This window comes from Homarus americanus, unplaced genomic scaffold (genome assembly GCF_018991925.1).
Source record: "Homarus americanus isolate GMGI-L3 unplaced genomic scaffold, GMGI_Hamer_2.0 scaffold1024, whole genome shotgun sequence".
In the NCBI taxonomy this organism is placed as follows: Eukaryota; Metazoa; Arthropoda; class Malacostraca; order Decapoda; family Nephropidae; genus Homarus; species Homarus americanus.
This window is the reverse complement of record NW_024715228.1, coordinates 3,796,829-3,814,805: the sequence shown is the minus strand read 5'-3', so window position 1 is coordinate 3,814,805 and position 17,977 is coordinate 3,796,829. Positions and strand designations below refer to the sequence as shown.

General features: G+C 36.8%; 1 protein-coding gene across 4 annotated transcripts in view; it reads left to right on the top strand.

The window, feature by feature from the left end:
- The first annotated feature begins 4,434 nt into the window (after window positions 1-4,434).
- Window positions 4,435-17,977, top strand: part of LOC121856185 (PRKCA-binding protein-like) — a 35,403-nt gene continuing 21,860 nt past the window's right edge. The window contains exons 1-2 of one of the 4 annotated variants that reach the window (XM_042351546.1): window positions 4,437-4,951; window positions 10,790-10,936. In XM_042351546.1, coding sequence (XP_042207480.1) covers window positions 10,818-10,936 — 119 coding nt within the window. In that variant the 5' untranslated portion in view covers window positions 4,437-4,951; window positions 10,790-10,817. Of the gene's footprint in view, window positions 4,952-10,779; window positions 10,937-17,977 lie in introns of all 4 variants that reach the window. The other 3 variants (XM_042351538.1, XM_042351531.1, XM_042351554.1) reach the window with 3 other exon arrangements.

Genomic DNA, 17,977 nt, shown 5'->3' with positions numbered 1-17,977 from the left:
TAAAAGGGTAGACAAAGGATGCGAGTTTTTGTTGTGTATAATAAAGTACCATAAATTCCTTAACAAAATATTCAGCTTTCTATAATTTACCCTTAACCATACTTTACCTAAACATACGCAACATTGGCTTAACAGTATATACATATTTATACAACATACAACAATTTTGAAGCAAGTGGAGGTGGGAGGCAACATAAGATTACAATACTTAAGTGCAGTGCTGAGATGGCTGACGAGTAAGGCTGAGTATTGAAGAAGATGGTAGGTAGTCACTGTGCCGTAGGTTTCCAGGATCGGTGATCCTAGTGTGGTCACTTCCCAGAGTGAACTGAACTCTCCTCGAACTGGAGCTGATGAGGAAGACTTGGAGGAGGTGACGCAACAACCAGAATATGGAAAAGGGAAACCCCGGAGTGGTAACTAAGACTAGTCATACTCAGATTTCGTCCCTAGATGGCGTTGCTCGTGGTGCTGGGTAGGTAGACATGACAATTGATGGCGTGGTTCGTAACAGCACCCTCTAATGAAATCTTGTCTTAAGCTTAAAGGGAAAGGGGGGGTAATGATGCAATTGTGTGGAGTTATGGAAAACAAATTCTATTTCCATTGGATAAGATTCTAATTGGAAAAACATGAAATTGTTTAATAATTTCTTTGCAATTTTATATATAGCATATTACTTCTTAAAATTTTAAACTGCAGGATTTGTTTTTAACTTTGGGTGAAAAATTTACCCTTTAGAGGTACGAATCAAGGTTCAATATCTATGAGTCATTTGCTTGTCAGAAACCTCACAATTTTAACCATTTTTATCATCAAACGTCCAGAGTAAAAGCTTACACGCAGAGTAGTTAAGCACAAAGTGAGGGACACCACTGACCAATGCTAAGTTGTGGGGTAAAAATCACCATGGACAAGCTTTATGGTAGAAGTGGGAGAAGCAAGGTGTAGATTGTTAGACCAAATTTTTATATAAATTGTCATTCAGTTTCAAAAGATAAACCCCATGGAATTGAGAAATATTTGGACCGACTAAACAAGGTAAATGTGATGAACTGCCCTTGTAATAAATGTGAAATCTGATAAATGTAAGAAGCTTAAAGTGGCTTTTTAGGATGTCCTACTTTTAAAATATCATAATGTCTTTATTTTTTACAATCAGATTGTATTATATAATACCTGTGACAATTTGTCTGTACCTTTACTATAATGTAAAGTTTCATATCAGATAATTTACTGAGGAGTTTTGATGGATTAATTTCTGTGAATTGATAGAATGTATACTGTTGTAGAAGCAGCTATTAAGAAGTATAGCACGTGTAGGTCTCAATGTTAGAATTTGATATCCCTTGAAATGTTAATTAGTATTTTAAAAACATATATGAAGAAGAAATATATACATTATATACATACAGTATTTTGGTCTGCTTATTTTGTATAGGATTAAAATTATTTGATAATATACAGTATTTGATATGTTTTTACTTGAACTGAAGTTTGGATTTCTTGTACAGTACAAATTTCAGGCTTAATTTTTGTGTTCCCTTGTGTATAGTGAACCTATAGTGTGTTCTGTCAGCAGATTATTGGTATTGGAAGCTGTTTCATATTTCAGAATGGCTGTTTCTATTACATCAAGAATATGTGTTTAACATTCTTGATCAACAAGATGTAATAAGGTCTGAACTGATGTTTGCTTACATTTTTTTTATTTACTTTTTTTTTTTATTGTTTGTCTTTTTGATGACATATCCTATTGGTGGTTAAGACTGTAAATTAGTACTGATAGTAAAATGCTGCAAACATGGCTTAAAAACTTGATATATAACTTACTTAGATCTGATGATTCATGTTGATGCTGTTCCAGGTTTTATATTTAACTTAAGTTGATATGTATGGGGAAGATCACTATTGAGGCATTATACCAGTTTTAATTGTCCCAAATTTGTACAGGTATTAAAAGAAAAAGTCAGAGAAAGGTCCTATTTATTTCCATCTATTATAGTTAAATGGAAACATGGGGTTTAAATATGCTGATAGGCTGTCTGCTTCTCAGAGAATATATATTTTATGTTGAGACAATTTATGGTAAATCTCTCCAACATATTATGTAGATATATTACTATTGTGTTTTGTTTTTAATAGTGGCCTGTGACGCTACTTGTCATGTCCCTCACCTAACGTTAGATCAGCATTCACTCCTACATTAGGTCGAGTGATCTCTTTCAGCTTTAAAATTGAGTGTAAGATGTTCTACAGTGCCCTTATTAATTTTGGTATAAGGTACAATTTTTGTAGTTTTTTTTTAATAAGTTTTTAAGTCCATTCCTGGTGGAGAACATTCTAGTATTTAATTTGGCTAATTTATTTATTATTTTAAGTGTAGTTATGAGAGCAGCTACATTTTATCCATCCCACTGTTGCCTTAAGTTTATCCTTGCCAGCAGGAGAGCTATCCAGGTTTATGTCATCACGCATGCCAGTCACCTTAACTTCATCCAGTTATGTCACACCATAAACTACCCTTTACATCATCTTACCTGCCATCAGCACCATTGCCTTGGATAAATAATGCTAGAACTCCTTGAAGAGAAAATTTTTAAACATCTTAATCAAGTTTGAATTGAAGGTTAATTTTCTGTCACCAATACAGCTGATGTATGCTGGTGGTAAACATTGTCTTGCCATTGGTCATTGTGAGGTGAAAGTTTGTTCTCCCATATTCTTTTGACTAAGAATATTGAAAGAGCATGCTGTTTAATCGAGCCACACTTATATCAGTAGTCAATATTAAAAAGTGATACCAAGCAGAAGAAAATCAATATGACCTGAATGGTATGCCAAAAAAGACCATAAACAATTTAATTCTTGAAATTTGGTGTGATTTTTAGCATTGTAGTGTTAGGTATTGGTTCACGCTGCCTGGATATGTACAGAATATTGTAGTCCAGATGTAGAGAGGAATTTCTTCTGCAACCCAGATCTATTACCCAATCACTAAGATGAGAAATGTATTAACTTGGCCTTATCTCCACGTTTGCTAGGATTTACCGTAGCTATATTTTGCCCCTGGCCATGATTAGAAATCACCCAGTTGGACTGCAGGGGAGGAAAACAAAAGCAATGTGAAACTATTTTACAATTGTAAAATTTATTGCACTAAAATTGCTGCCTCAGCTTTACATGCTTGTACTATGGAAAGGTACTGCAGTAAAAACACTAATTAATGCAATTAGTTTTATTTATGTTTCCTATAAGTGTGTCTGCTTTAATTTTATGATACAGTATTACAATATTTACTTTGCAAAAATGTTTCAACTTTTGAAATGTAATGGTTGCAGAAATAGCAAATGTAAACAAAGGGGAAGACTGATTGTGATGAGAGACATGAATGAGAGTAGGAGAGAGTTGAAGGATGGGCGTGGCTTGAAGTATTGGAATGCAGTAAACTACTCAATAATGGATATTCCCAATTACTGTTCAGGGTATATAGCACAGTGAACACATTTTATTCTGTATAGTTGGGAACATTGTCTGCTAATAATTAGACAGCTGACAATGTTTACAGGATGATGTATCAACACACTGAGCTTACATAAACTGTTACACACTAATTTCTCCTCTAAACTTTATTAATATATTTTATAAATTATTGTTGACAATACAAATTCCTAATATCAGGGTTGCCACAATGTTTCAAAACTATAATACTTGATGTGGCATTAGATTTATAAGTTGTGTACATTAGTTTATTTTAATCTCCGTCAGTATAATAATATTCTTAAGTAATATGGAGAGGTTTTATTTTGCATACTAGTATTTTGATTTAGTCTACCATTCAAATTCACAACCTCTGTCTTCTATAGAGTTGGACTGTCCCTATCCTGATTAGGAAGAGCACCATGTGAGCACCTACACCCACATTCCTTTTCATTATAGACAACACCTGAGAGCATATACTTTTAAGTTCCAGTTTCTCGGCCTTTATTGCCTTCCTGAATGTAAATAAACAAACAAGTTGAATTAACAAGGGGTTGACGGACTGAGTTAAAGTGTTTGGGTTGATGAGTGCTTAAAATAAATTGGGAACCCCCATCCGCTGGTAACACTGTCCTAGCTTACTTAAGTCAGGGCCTGCAGGGAGAGAATATAATAATAATAATAATAATAACAATAACAGCAATAATAATTAACAATTAATAAATAATATAAATAAAAAAAATAGTGATAAACGACATACATTATGTATGTTGTGTTGTCGACAGTAAAAGAAACAACTGAGAATCTGCAATTGTGTGTAAATGATAGTTGTATCCAGTATGCTATTATTAAAAAAAAATCAATAGGCCTAGCATCGGGGGCTAATACCAAAGGCTTTACTAATACAGTATCATCTCCGTAAGAGAGACGTAACCAGCCGATAAGTAGCGCAGAGGATAAAGTAAAGTAATAAATTGGGTGTATCTGTGGTGGTGGTCGTGTATTTTACCACTAACATTCCTTTCTTTTGTCCAATACCAAGGATTTTTTTAATATAATCCTTGACAATACCCCCAAGAACTCTACCTACTAGGGAGTCGATCAAGACATTACTGAACCCATGAATCCCCGATCCCTCTATATAGATGAAAACATTTTTATCAGTTTCACTACTTATCAGCTTACTAGCCGTTTAAATAAAATAAATAATGACCAAAAAACAGGTTCAACTACCTAGATTTATGGTTCCGTTTCCCTTATAAGAGGTTTGGGGGTTCGAGTGAAGCCGTGAAGCCGTGAGACGTCAGACAGGTTGACAGAAAAATAACAAAACACTGCAGTAGTAAAGACTAAATACGTCTTTGGTGCAGCAGTAGTAATATACCTTCACCATCATTATTCTTCCTCCCGTCACGTCACCTTTCCTCCACATGGAGTTTGAGGACGAGTTTTACCTGGAGGAAGACAAACTGTGAGTGTCCCATGTTTTAATTACCTAAGTCATTTACCTACGTCATGTTACCTTATATCTTGTTTACCTATATATTTTTACCTTCTTCATTTTACCCATTGTCGTATATCAAACGTCTTCAGTAATCAAGGCTTTATTCAACTCATAAATCCATATACATCTGCAACAGAACAAAACAAAGCCCAATTAGAACAAGAGAACATTTAGAGTAAAGGTAAACACAAACATAATTTATTCCATAATATGACATTCACCCCTGCCAACATAATCAATCAAACATCATAGCCGCATCGCTGGGGTTCTCTTCGCTGCCGAGTAGAATGACGAGGAGGTAACTCCTGCATGATACTAGGATTCAGTAATGTTCTCCCTGTATCTCCCTCTGCAGCAACTCCCTCACCATTATCCAACATTTCTGGCTCCACTGAAGGTGAGGTTGATCCGGCATGGAGCAAGATCACGGAGGGAAACAGAAGATTCGCGTCCATCTGAATACTTGATGTGTGCATACGTTGGGTTAGCCTCGAGGAGCTCCACCTCATCAACGAGAGGGTCACCTTTGCTTGAGCGGACGAATCGGCGTAAGAAGACAGGACCTTGGCAGGGATGTACCCTGACAAGATCGTCTCGGAAAATTGAAAAACCTCTCATGTGGAGTCACGTTGATGGCTGTTGAGAGCAATGATCTAATGGAGTGAAGTACTTCGGGTAGGAGAGCTTCCCATTAAGTATCCGGAACATCTCGAGATTTGGCAGCTAAACATATGGACTTCCAGATTATGCCATTGTACCGTTCTATTTGACTGTTTCCTGTTGGGTGGTAAGGTGTAGTTTTGCTGGACGCCACTCCACGACTAGCGAGATGAGTTTTCACTTCACGAGACATAAAAGCACTTCCTCGATCAGAGTGGACAAAACTCGCCATACCACAAAGCGAGAAGATGGTGTCCAGACATCTGATGACAGTTGAGGATGTCATGTCAGCACATGGAATAGCAAAGGGAAATCTGGAATATTCATCCACAGCAGTGAAGAGATAAGAGTTTCTCGTGCCTGATGGAAGAGGACCTTTGAAGTCAATGCTCAGTCTATCCATTGGCTGAGTAGCTTTGATAAGGGTATTTTCAGTAGGCCTGTGAAATGTTGGCTTGATTTCAGCACATACATAACAAGTTGAACAGACCTTTTTCACATCCTCCGTAGAAAATGGGAGGTTCTTTGTCCAGACAAAATGAAGCATTCTGACAACCCCTGGGTGGCAGAGCCCTTCATGGATGACAGTTAGGTTTGACGATGAGATGGGTCCGCAGAACGCTCGAGTGAAAGTGTCAGGAGCAACGTTGTCTCTACCTGGCTGATACCAAATGGAATAGCTAAAACATGCAAGTTCGAGGCGCCACCCTTGTATCTTGTCATTCTTCACTTTAGTTCTCCTACGACTGTCCAGCATAAATGCAACTGATCGCTGGTCAGTAACAATGGTGAAGTGCCGTCCCAACAACAGGCGAGACCAGTTTCTTACCGCTTCAATTATTGCAGTCACCTCATTCTCAACAGGGGAATAGTGAATCTCACTGCCAGATAACATCCGAGGCATGAAGGCTACTGGCCGACCAGCTTGATTCAAAGTAGCAGACACGGCTACATCCGACTCATCACACTCCACAACAAATGGGATGGCATGGTCACTGCTATTTAGGGCAGCTTCCCCAAGCAGTTTCTTCAAGTCATCAAAAGCTGTGAGTGATTCACGGTCCAGAGGAAAAGATTTAGCATTGTAGAGAGGCCGTGCCTTGTCTGAAAACTCCGGGATCCACTTAGCGTAATAAGCAAACATACCAAGTACACGTTGAAGAGCCGATCGGTTTGTAGGTGGTGGAAGTTCTTGCAGTGGTTTTAGCCTTTCAGGATCTGGTTTGATTTGACCATTTCCAAGTTGATAACCCAGAAGATTGATCGATGTTGCTGATATTGTAGATTTGGATGTATTGAATGTCAGCTTCCTTTTCTCAGCAGCAGCAAGAAATTTCTCAAGATTTGTGTCGTGATCTTTCTGATCCCGACCACCTATGGTAATATTGTCAAGGTAGGGAAATGTGTCACATAGATTCTCCTCCTCCACGAACTTGTCTATGGCTCTTTGAAAAACAGCAACACCATTAGTGACCCCAAATGGTACACGTGTGAATTGATGCAGTCTGCCTTTTGCTTCAAATGCTGTAAAGGGTTTATCAGACTCGCTTATGCGTAGTTGATGGTATGCGCCCCTTAGATCAAATGTTGAGAACACGTGGTACTCAGCAAGAGTGTTGACCATGGTCTTGTTAACCATGTCTTGTTAGCAATATCATGTTACCTAAATCTTATTACCAACATCTTGTTACCTAGTATAGGTCGGTAATCCAGGAAAAGATGGCTAACACCAGAACCTGCTGTTTGATTTCATTATTTTTTTCCACAAATGTTCTTTGGGTGATAGGAAGTAATAAAGGTTTTATTGCATTTTCACATTCCACATTCCTACCACTAATCTATTATCATATTCTAATAAGACGTCTAATTTTAAGATAATTTTCATCTATTACATTACCGTCGCAAATGTATAATAACAGAGATAGCATATCCAAAATTTCTCTATTTTCTTCCATTAATCTTTCGCCATTGCCGCCTACCTCACCTCCCACACTGCGTGTCTCCTTCATAAATCATCACGGGCATGCGTTCCCGTACACGTCACGCGGCCAATCAAAAGCGTTTTTTTTTTTTGCAACCAATTAAAATGAATTTTGGTTTAATTCGCGGTATTTTTGACACACTCAAATTCAATTTTTATTTTGGGTCTCTCGTATTTCGAAATTCAAATTCAGTTCCGACCATGGAAGTCTGCGATGGATGTCACTTAAATTATATGCAGCTTATTGCGAGTTTTTTTTTTTTTAAACGAAGAAACTGTTGCATTTTTTCGATCGCATGGTGTTCTTCCAACATTAGTAAAGTGTCCTAAGTGCAAAACAATGTAAATATCTCAAAAAACAACATGTGTCCTAACTCGTCCCTTATCCCAAAGACAAAGAAGAGACGGCAATAAGGTAAGAAATAGGTGATTCCATCATGTGGTGAGAGTCAGTTAGGTTTGGTTTTGGTTTTTCTAGCGTTTTTTTTTTTTTTATTCGCTTAGCCATTATTTTTTTTCGGAAAGCGTCCCATGAAAATAAATCGATAAAAAAACAGCCAATTTCCGACGGAAATGAAGGTCATATTCGGTTTAAACACACAAATACACTAGAAAAATTTATTTTTTACTTTCTAACAGAGTGGAATGTGCAAGTGCAAATTTACCACAATAAAAATGATACGATAATGCACAGAACCTTATAGAACCTGACCTAACCTACCAAAGAAACCTAACCTAACTACCTTACCCCCTGGACTTCTCGCCATATTAAATAGATAGTACTAATTTTGATATATAGTAACAATGAAAGTAACTTTATTGAAGCATCCCTGTGTAATTTTACGTTTTTTTGTGGATGTGTGAGTACACTCGGACTGAGCGGGTCTGTTGTTGCAGGTAAACAAACATAGAGCAGATGACAACGCTGACAGTGGCAGGTTTTTCAGGAGAATATTTAATGTACAGTAAGTAATTAATTTCCTTGGTCAATTTAGGACAGTACAGTACTGTAGTCAGGTTTCGAATTCCGTTATTTTATTGTTTGCTACCACATTACCTAACAAAAATAAGACAGATTTCTTCTAAGACTCTTTCTGAGCTGACGAGAAATAGTGGAGATATAGCGAGTTAAAAAGCCACCGCATTCCTTGAAGAGCTCTGTTCTCGGCAGTAGGTAAACGATGAACGGAGGAGAATGATACATTGTTGGAAATGTGGGGCCTGTTCATAATTTATTTAATGTCTTGCATTGTGGTAAGGCCATAGCCAGTTAGCGATGACACATATTGCATTGACCAATCACAGTGATTAGGTTAGGTTAGCACCAGAAATGAAGGTCAGATTCGTTTGAATCACAACAAAAACCATAGGAAAGCGTAATTTTTATTTAAATAAAAAACCTGGCTCCTATCATAAATTGACCATTTCATCACATTCAAATCACGTAGAAACGTCATTTTAGTGTCAAAGCATCAGTTTTTCACCATGTTTTACCTCACAATTTCCCTCATCCTTCGTACCCTGCCTACTTTCATTTTCCTGTTCAGGACCATGATATAAGTCTCTTGACATTGAAGAACTGAACCCTATTTCACCCATGTTATGTTATTTGCTATACGAATATTCATTTTATCAAATCTTTTTCGATCCTTCATGCAGTACACTCATTTCAGATTTTTTCTCATTTGTTTCAGAAAGTATTATCTTTGTGTTTTTCATTATGAATTAATCACTTCATTTAATGTGTATGTTATTCAAATTATTACCTGTAGCAAAAGTTTTTTCTTATTTGTTAATAGAAAATGTATTGACAGTACTTAACCAAAGTTCCTCCCCTAGCCCCTTCACTATGGGGATGCCTCTTTCTATACTTTATTTGACTAATGCCAGGCAATTTTATTAAGCTCAGAGACAATGCCATATACAGGGGGTTAAACACATAAAGTATGTATTGATCTCTAAGAGGAGTTGATGCCCAGCCCCTTCACAACTTCTCTGAATCTTATATACAAAGACCTGTATACAAGTACCCATATTGTGAAAACTGCCATGTTATTGTTAGCACATTATTTGAGGAAGACCATAATGATCCTCTCATGTGCTCACTAACTGTGTAAATTTATGTTGTACAGAATTCAAATACTGTACAGTAGTTAAACTTACAATAATCTTACATTGTGGGTTTTTTACTTTGGAGTGAAATTGTGGTCAGCCAAGTGCAGGTACACTACCGATTTTCCTGGAACTGATGGTCCGGCACCTCGTTTAGTCCGGACAAAATTACGAGAGGGCGCTTGAAATTCCTGCGAGTGCCAGACTAGTTTACTGGGCGATTCTTAGCTTATTTTGCTTGCATTTAACCATAGGTATGGCTTCTAAGAAAGGTACAAGTGTCGGTGGTGGAGTTTTAAGTTTTTAGCAGTCCATAGTGCTTTAGAGACACGGGAGGTGTATAATTAGTAGGCCAGAGGTGTACAGTATTGTTGAATTATTATCACCTGACCTCGGCTGGTCCGGCAAAACGGATAATCCGGCAAGGCTTTGGAACCAAGGGTGCTGGAAAATCGGTAGTGGACCTGTATTATAGAAATTATCAATTTTATAACTTCTTCCAATTGTCATTTAAAAATATGCAGTAACTTGAGTGCAGATTTGTCACAGCAGTTAGTATAATCCATTAAGTATTGTAGCTACTACAGTAAGTTTGCACTCTATGATTATTTTTATTTTGTAATATTAGAAATCATCCATCAATATCTTAATTTTTGGATTTTATGGTCACAAGTACAGTACAGTACAGTACAGTACAGTATGGTATGGTACGGTATGGTACAGTACGGTACAGTACAGTACGGTATGGTACAGTACAGCACGGTACAGTACAGTACAGTAGTATTCGTACATGATTGACCTGATAGCTGTTGACAGTTAATTGTTGAGTAAATTTGGTTTAACTAAAGATACAGTACTGTACAGTATACAGTACTGCTTTCTTTATCGCAAATTGAAATCATGGTACATGCACACTACACCCAACAGTGGGTGACATCATGGCTTCTGTTTGCTGTGAGGGAAGGGTTAATGAAAGTGTCTGCACTTTTATACTATTAGATTGATGCTACTGATGAATGTTGCTCTACTGTGCTTACCCAAGGTGCATATAGGTAGTGGAGACCCCCCCAATGAGTATCAATGTGGTCAAGAAACTTTCCTGGAATGTATGAGTATTCCTTGGTGCCCTTCTACGACCCTGAACATCTCACAACTCTACACGAAATGGAAGCTTATTACTCCATGTTTGAAGATCGCATGTATGTTGTCTGATTTTCAGTTTTTGCTAAATTACTTTATTGCTGTGGTAGAAATTTCATGTTGGTGCTTTGGCATTTGTTGCATTTTTATTTCCTGTTGCCTTTATTTCCTCTGGTACTTTGATTTCAGTTCTTTTGCTTTCTTGCTCTTTCTTAATTTGATGATGTCAGATAGCTTAAAGCTTCCTTACAAATGATGGTGTACATCTCTGGCGTTCCCTCACACACTTGTCCACCTTCACCTGCCTGTACGTGTGTGATTAATGTTTACAGCAGGTGATTTAACCGGTTATTTCAACGTTTGTTCTGTGGTTTTTCATTTATAGTTATGTGGAACTTGTTTTCTTTTTTTATGTTTTTATTGACAAAGATGTATGAATTCCCAGTTAAAAAGGCAGTTCAACATTGTTTTAGTAGTTTGTTGATTTTGTGTTCTTTAGAGGATTACGGTATGTTCAGGACAGTTTAAGATCTTCCCTATTCTACCCTAACTTATTACAACCTAACCTGTACTAACTTACTACGACCTAACCTGTACTAACTTACTACGGCCTAACCTGTACTAACTTACTACAACTTAACCTAACCTGAAATAGCTTATCCCAACCTTATCTAACTTTCTCCCTGAGTCAAAGTTTGCCCTGAACTGTTTAAACACTTTCAAAAGGCAACCTTACTACTTACTGTACATATATGTTTGTTGTGGTGTTGGGCTTTAGACACCTTGAGCATTCTGCATCCTTCTTTTTGAAATGCTTCTCCTCATATAGCTAAAAACATCCAGTTACATAATTTACATCTTCAGATTTCTAGTCAACTACTGTATTACAAAAACTTAATCATCTGTTCATGTGTTTCTTTATTTCTGTACCTAAGTCCATGGATCTTGGTTGTTTTTCAATCTTTTCTTCCCTAACTTGACATTGAGTTAGTGCTTTGTAGATTTATTTTTGGTTGGTGCATCTATGATGGTTTTACTAAATTCTACTAATCTCTTAGTCCTGAGACACGCATAACATCAGGGTCTCCCATCAGGGACAGAGAAGAGAATGAAGAGTAAGTACAGCAACTTGTTTTGAGGTGTGAGATGTTCTCATGCCACATATCACTAGCAGTTGTAAGGTTTTAATCTAGGTTATCGTAATTAAAGTTGAAGTACTGTACAGAGATGTCCTGTAGGTTATAACCTCTTGTAATGTAAGTGACCTTTTCTTGTTTGAGTGTTGGATCTTTATTAGCTTGTATTTGAAGAGAGGTTAGGGTAGTGCAGTAGCATAGATGTATAACAGGTCTGTTACTGTAGCTTGAGAGAATGAGTGACAGGGCAACAAATGAGAATGTGTGTGACTCTTAGTTTCCAGCCACCCCTTTGTCAGTACAGTAAGTCAACAGGGCTTACAAGAGTGGAAATAAGAATTACTACAGTTGTTTCAGAGACATATTCTCCCCAAGACATGACTCGCCCAAGATTCACTGTACAGTATTCATGTCAATTATAGACATAACAGTAAACTATTTCAAAGGGAATGTGACAATGTCTTATGGTAACAGGATGGCTCATGGACAGTCTGTTTTGCATTCAAGTTTTTAATTGTAGCAATAAGGTTTTGTTGAAGTAACTTTGTTATTTAATAAGAAAAATAAGTACTAAACGTTTGTTCATGGTCGCATCTGCTGTCCTGCTGTGATCAGCTGTTTTGTTACTGTCCACTACCATTAATTCATATTTTGTAGTTTTTTATCATAATTGTTGTTTGCCTTGTTTCCTTTGATACATGTATAAGAATTACACAATCAATATAGAAATGTTTAGAATCATTGTTAACAATTATAAAAAAAAAAAATTAACAGCACACCGTATATCTCGGCTTATAAGACGAAATTTGAACATTAAAAAAATCTGCCCAAAGTTAGGGGGTCGTCTAAACCACCAAGTATAAAATTCTTACCTCTTAAATATTGTGGTTTAGTGTGTCAAGAGTGGTGATGAAAACATCGTAAGCCACTCACAAGGTCTTACCACTAATTATTTTATACTGAAACTTACGTTTGGCAAGCTGGATTCAAATTAAGATTACCGGTATATTAAAATAATAAAAATGTATTATAAACCTGTCTAACATACCGTAAAAGAGATTTATACCCCTGTAATAAACACAGCTATCATCACACACCCCTCCCCACGCCCCCCCCATTTGCCAGTGAGGAGACAAGAAAGGGAAAGTGACCGCGAGATTGGGCTATTTTTAGCCGTGGAGGTGGTCAGTAATGCATATCGGTATATTTACTGATAATACTTATCTCCTATAAATAATTAATTTAAAATTTATTTTTTTACAAGGAATATTCAGTAAATGACTGCATTAATTCTTGAAACTACCGACAGTTAAATACAGACGCTTAAGTGACGTCACTAGTGTTTACACTACACCAGCGGGTAACATTTGATGACATTACTTGAAGTGAATTGGCCTTTTTTTTTAAAAACTAAGGATGGTTGGTAAAGGACTACTGAGTCAGTGGGTAAGTGTCACATTTGGGGTACTGGTCTTATACAGCGATTAGAGCTCAAAAGCTACTTTTTAAATGGAAATTTGGGGGGGCCGTCTTATGCACCCCGACGCCTTATAGGCCGAGATATACGGGTACACATCATTCTGGCAGATTAGTTGACCCTCAATTTTAGCTGATAATTCATGTTTAGGCCAATGCCTGTCCTAAAGCCTACCCCCCAAAATGCTGAGCCATTTCTGTGAATTCCATGTCTAACTATATACTTGTAACTTTAACCAAGGCACCATTTTGGTGATTCATCACAATATTCTTTTTCCCCACAGTACAAATTAAAAACTGCACACTTAAGCTATCCTAATTACAGTACAGTACTGTACTTATTTATTTATATATAATGTGAATTAGCACAACAGACATGTTACATAAATGTCAGGCTGCCAACACAACTCTGCTGCATAAAATTGTCTGGTTTTATCCAAATAGACAACAGTACTGTACCCAGTACTACTGTACTTAAAAGTGGTGTCCCTGTAGTGAACGGGTTAAACTTACACCTTAAGTCACTCTATATTTTTGTTTTTGTTTTCCCTTAAGGTTTGAGTTAACACACTCCAGTCTTTCTAAATGCTACATTCATTTTTAATCCAATGAGTACAGTACAATGATAACCTCTTGAGTATGATGTCTTAACCCTTCAATTATGATGACCAAATCCGTTTTCACCATCCTCAAGGGGTTAACGCCCAGAGATTTAATCACCGTCTTCTGTTGAAATGATTCATCGTGTTTACAACCAGAGTTTTAAAAAATTTGAGTCGCGAAGGATACAGCACTACAGCGCTCTGTCAGGGAGGTGTTGCGATAAAATTAACTTGTAATATTGGAATTAGTTAATTTTACTGCCCCATCTCCCATCAAGTACAGATAGAAAATATGGTAACCACATACATAGAGTAAATCATATGTTATGCAGTACGATACTGTACTTCAAAAGGCATTGTGAGTGAGCAAAACACAATATAATACTGTACTGTATATCTTACTTGTATTTACTGTACTGTGTTTTGCCTCTTGTTGGTAACTTGTGTGCCCCACATCAAGAATGTCTTTGTTGTACAGTACTGTATTGTATTGTGTGGTTATTGTGTGCTGGTGGAAAGCTTTCACCATAATTGCAAAACATTTAGGTTAGTATTCATTGTGGACATGGGGGTCACCTCAGGTACAGTACTACCCTCATGTGAAATATATGCAATTTTTTTTTTTTACTGTTTATACAGTACTGTACTTTCTTAAGTTTGTAGCACTATACAGTGAAAGGGGGAGTACTTTTTTTTTTTTACAATCTAATTAAGCTTTGAAGAAGATAATGATTATGATGATAATTTTCTGTTCAGTACCGTGGATTTACTGTACGATGGAATGTAAACAAGTGTAGATTTATTTCATAGTGGCATGAAGCTTTCTTGTACAACAGAGGTGTGTGTTTGATGTGCAGGCCTGTGTATTTGCTCTTTAGCTAGGACTAGTTCAGGCTCTTTTTTACAATTAATTGGTAAATCCAAGTTGAGGCTTAGAGGGAAATGGTGGGCAGCATGTGTCTCTCAGCTATGGGGGTGTGTGTGTGGTGCTTGCTGCCAGTATGGTACTGTACATGTCTTTGTGAATCCCCCCGCCCCCCATCTTAACTCTCTGGCTAGCCTTAGGACTAAACCTGATAGAGAGCCACAAGTAAGAGGAATCACTTTGGTGTAGCTGTACAGTATTGTAGTTCTGGATGTTGGTTACAGCAAATGCACAGGCCTTATGTATACTGTACCTGGTGTGGTGATCTTATGTAGTCTGCTGTAGATATTTCTATAATAATGCAGTTTATAATGTTTTCTTGGTCCATTTTTTTGTCATAGCAGTTTTATCTTGTAGCCATAATCATCACAAAGCTTTAAGTCAAGATTATAGGTGATGATGAAACTAGTGTAGCATAGTAATAAATAGGGTTGGGTGATTACCTCTAAGTGAATGTTGTTTTTAATATGTGTTAGATATTTTTTTAGTAGTTTTTCCTTCACTTTTGTGTTGATGAGCTGTCAGCCACATGTGATATTGTACTGTATATAGTTCACTGCTCACTTTAAAATCTTCATAAATCATTAAATAATTCATAAGTTTTGCACCAAAACATTTAGTACAGTTATATTGTTAAAGTTAACAATATAACTGTACTAAATGTTATGTGTGTGTGTTTTCACTAATGATTTTTTGTTTAAGTTGGCATTGTGCAGTCTTAAGTTTCACTTCACACGTGCTTAGAGGAAAATTAGGAATCTGTATGATACATTGTCCCCAGCAGGCACCCACTGTTGTTTAAAGCAAAGTTACAGTGCCATTTACATTTTCACTGAAACACTATTGTGTGCCTGCAAGTACAGCATATATGAGTTACCATACCATATGATGTGTCCAGTGATGAAAGTTTAATATGTTTGTGATTTGTCTTAAATGACTACCAGTGTCAAATTTACATGTTCCAACCTAAGAAAGAACTTGTTTTACAAAGTACATTAAACATTTATGGGTAGTGAGAGGTTGGTGTTAGACTCGGTGTCACTGAATCACTGAGATCCAGACTTTGCATAAGACTTGTTTAGCAAGTTGTGTAGCAAAAACTCTTGTTTCCCAGTGTAATATTATTAAACTGAAGCACATTTAGTTCTATGTTTTATTGTACAATACAGTATAAATAATGATGATGGTTGCAATGTTATTTAGCCAGAAAATTACAGGTTTTATTACAGGTATCCCTCGATATGCAAAAATTTGGGATACGAAAATTCACTTATACAAAATTCCTAAATTACCCCCTTTTTTTTGTCTTATGAAAGCTTCCACCTCTTATATGAATTTGCCAGCAGTAATTCAAATCGAGCGCCCCCAGGACTCAGCCACAACTCCCTAGCACTTTCCCTACCAGGCTGAACTAGGAGTTATGTTCTGGTTATTTTTCAACCCGTAATTTCGGGTATATCCTGTACTGTACTGTACTATAAACATAACTTTCTTCTTCTTTTTTTTCCATTCAGTTGCAATCACACACAATCCTACATACAGAATGTGCAAAAAAAAATAAAAAATAATAATTATCATCAGGTCAAAAACATAAAAGGAATTACTTTTATGTTTTATCCTCTTCGCCACTGATCGGCTCATTAGCCACTTGGGCAGTGTTTCACGTCTCTGTTACGCACTGCTGGCAAGTACTGGGCATGTGCTGGCTCCTGAATGTATCAACCTGCTCTAGTGTTGGTCAAGTCTGGTCTTGTTATGTTATGATTATTTTTCAACTCGGTAGGTATTTTTGTCATTGGGGAACCGAATCCCCTTTTTCTTATTTGTTCTTTTATTTGAGATATGAAAATTCACTTAGTGATTTTTATCCTAATCCATTTGTATATCGATGGATACCTGTTTACAGCCCCCAAAGGGTGCCAATTCCATACCAACAACAGAAAAACTAACTAGCCAGTGACAATGAAAATAAACCAACTGAAGCTAGCTTTTTAGATTTTCTTTTCTATATTTTAAAGTTGGGTACCCTGAAAATATGCGGGCCCTGTTTGACAGCACACCCTGAATGCTCCTAAATCCAGCACTGGTAGGGGAATCATAAGTCCAGGAGGGAAGGTGGTGAGTCAAAGCAGTGGAGGAAAGACAACTACCACATGTAATAAGTCTGAGATTGTATAGTACAATGCATAAGCTCTATAAACTTATATCAAGCTGTGTAATAGAACCAAGAGTCAAGTATCAGCAGAAACCTATGACAGAACTGTGGTCAATTTCATGAATTTCTTCATAATCAATTAGTGAGAGATAGGTGGTGAAGGAACCTTGAAAATATTGTATTGTAACCATGTAATGTCATCAAATTTTCCTCAAAATTTTATGATCTAAAAGTGGGTAGAATACAATCATAATAATTTCTCCACATACTAAACATAGAGTGGATACACATAGTTATGACCTTGAACATTTTTAGTGTATAATCGTACATGTTTCAGGCACCATATTTGTGAAGATTTGTACGTTAATCCTCGATAATTGTTGTTATGGTTGAGCTTCGGTGCAGTTTTCATAAATTTTGGCCAACATTCTTGTGCCACGGCATAACAAGTCAGATGTGTTCTTTCATATCCGGTTAAAGAAAAGTTTAATGAATGAACCGTAGGGAATCCAACTTTGTGTTGTAGCTCAAGTGAGTCAGAGATGTTCTCTCAATTTCCAGTTGGGACGAAGTTTAACATACTGTATTAACCATTTTGAATGAATCTTTGTGTTATAGCTTAAGTTAGTAAGTTAGTGTGTTCTCTGGTTCTGAGGAAAATGTAAGAGCTGGTGTAGCATCTTTTACCCCTTCAACATGATGGTAACAATGCATACAGATTCCTAAAGCTTCCATATTAATAAAGTTCCATGTGTGGTATTATCGTGTGGTGTGACGACTGTGTCTCACTGTGTTTGCTTGGTTTC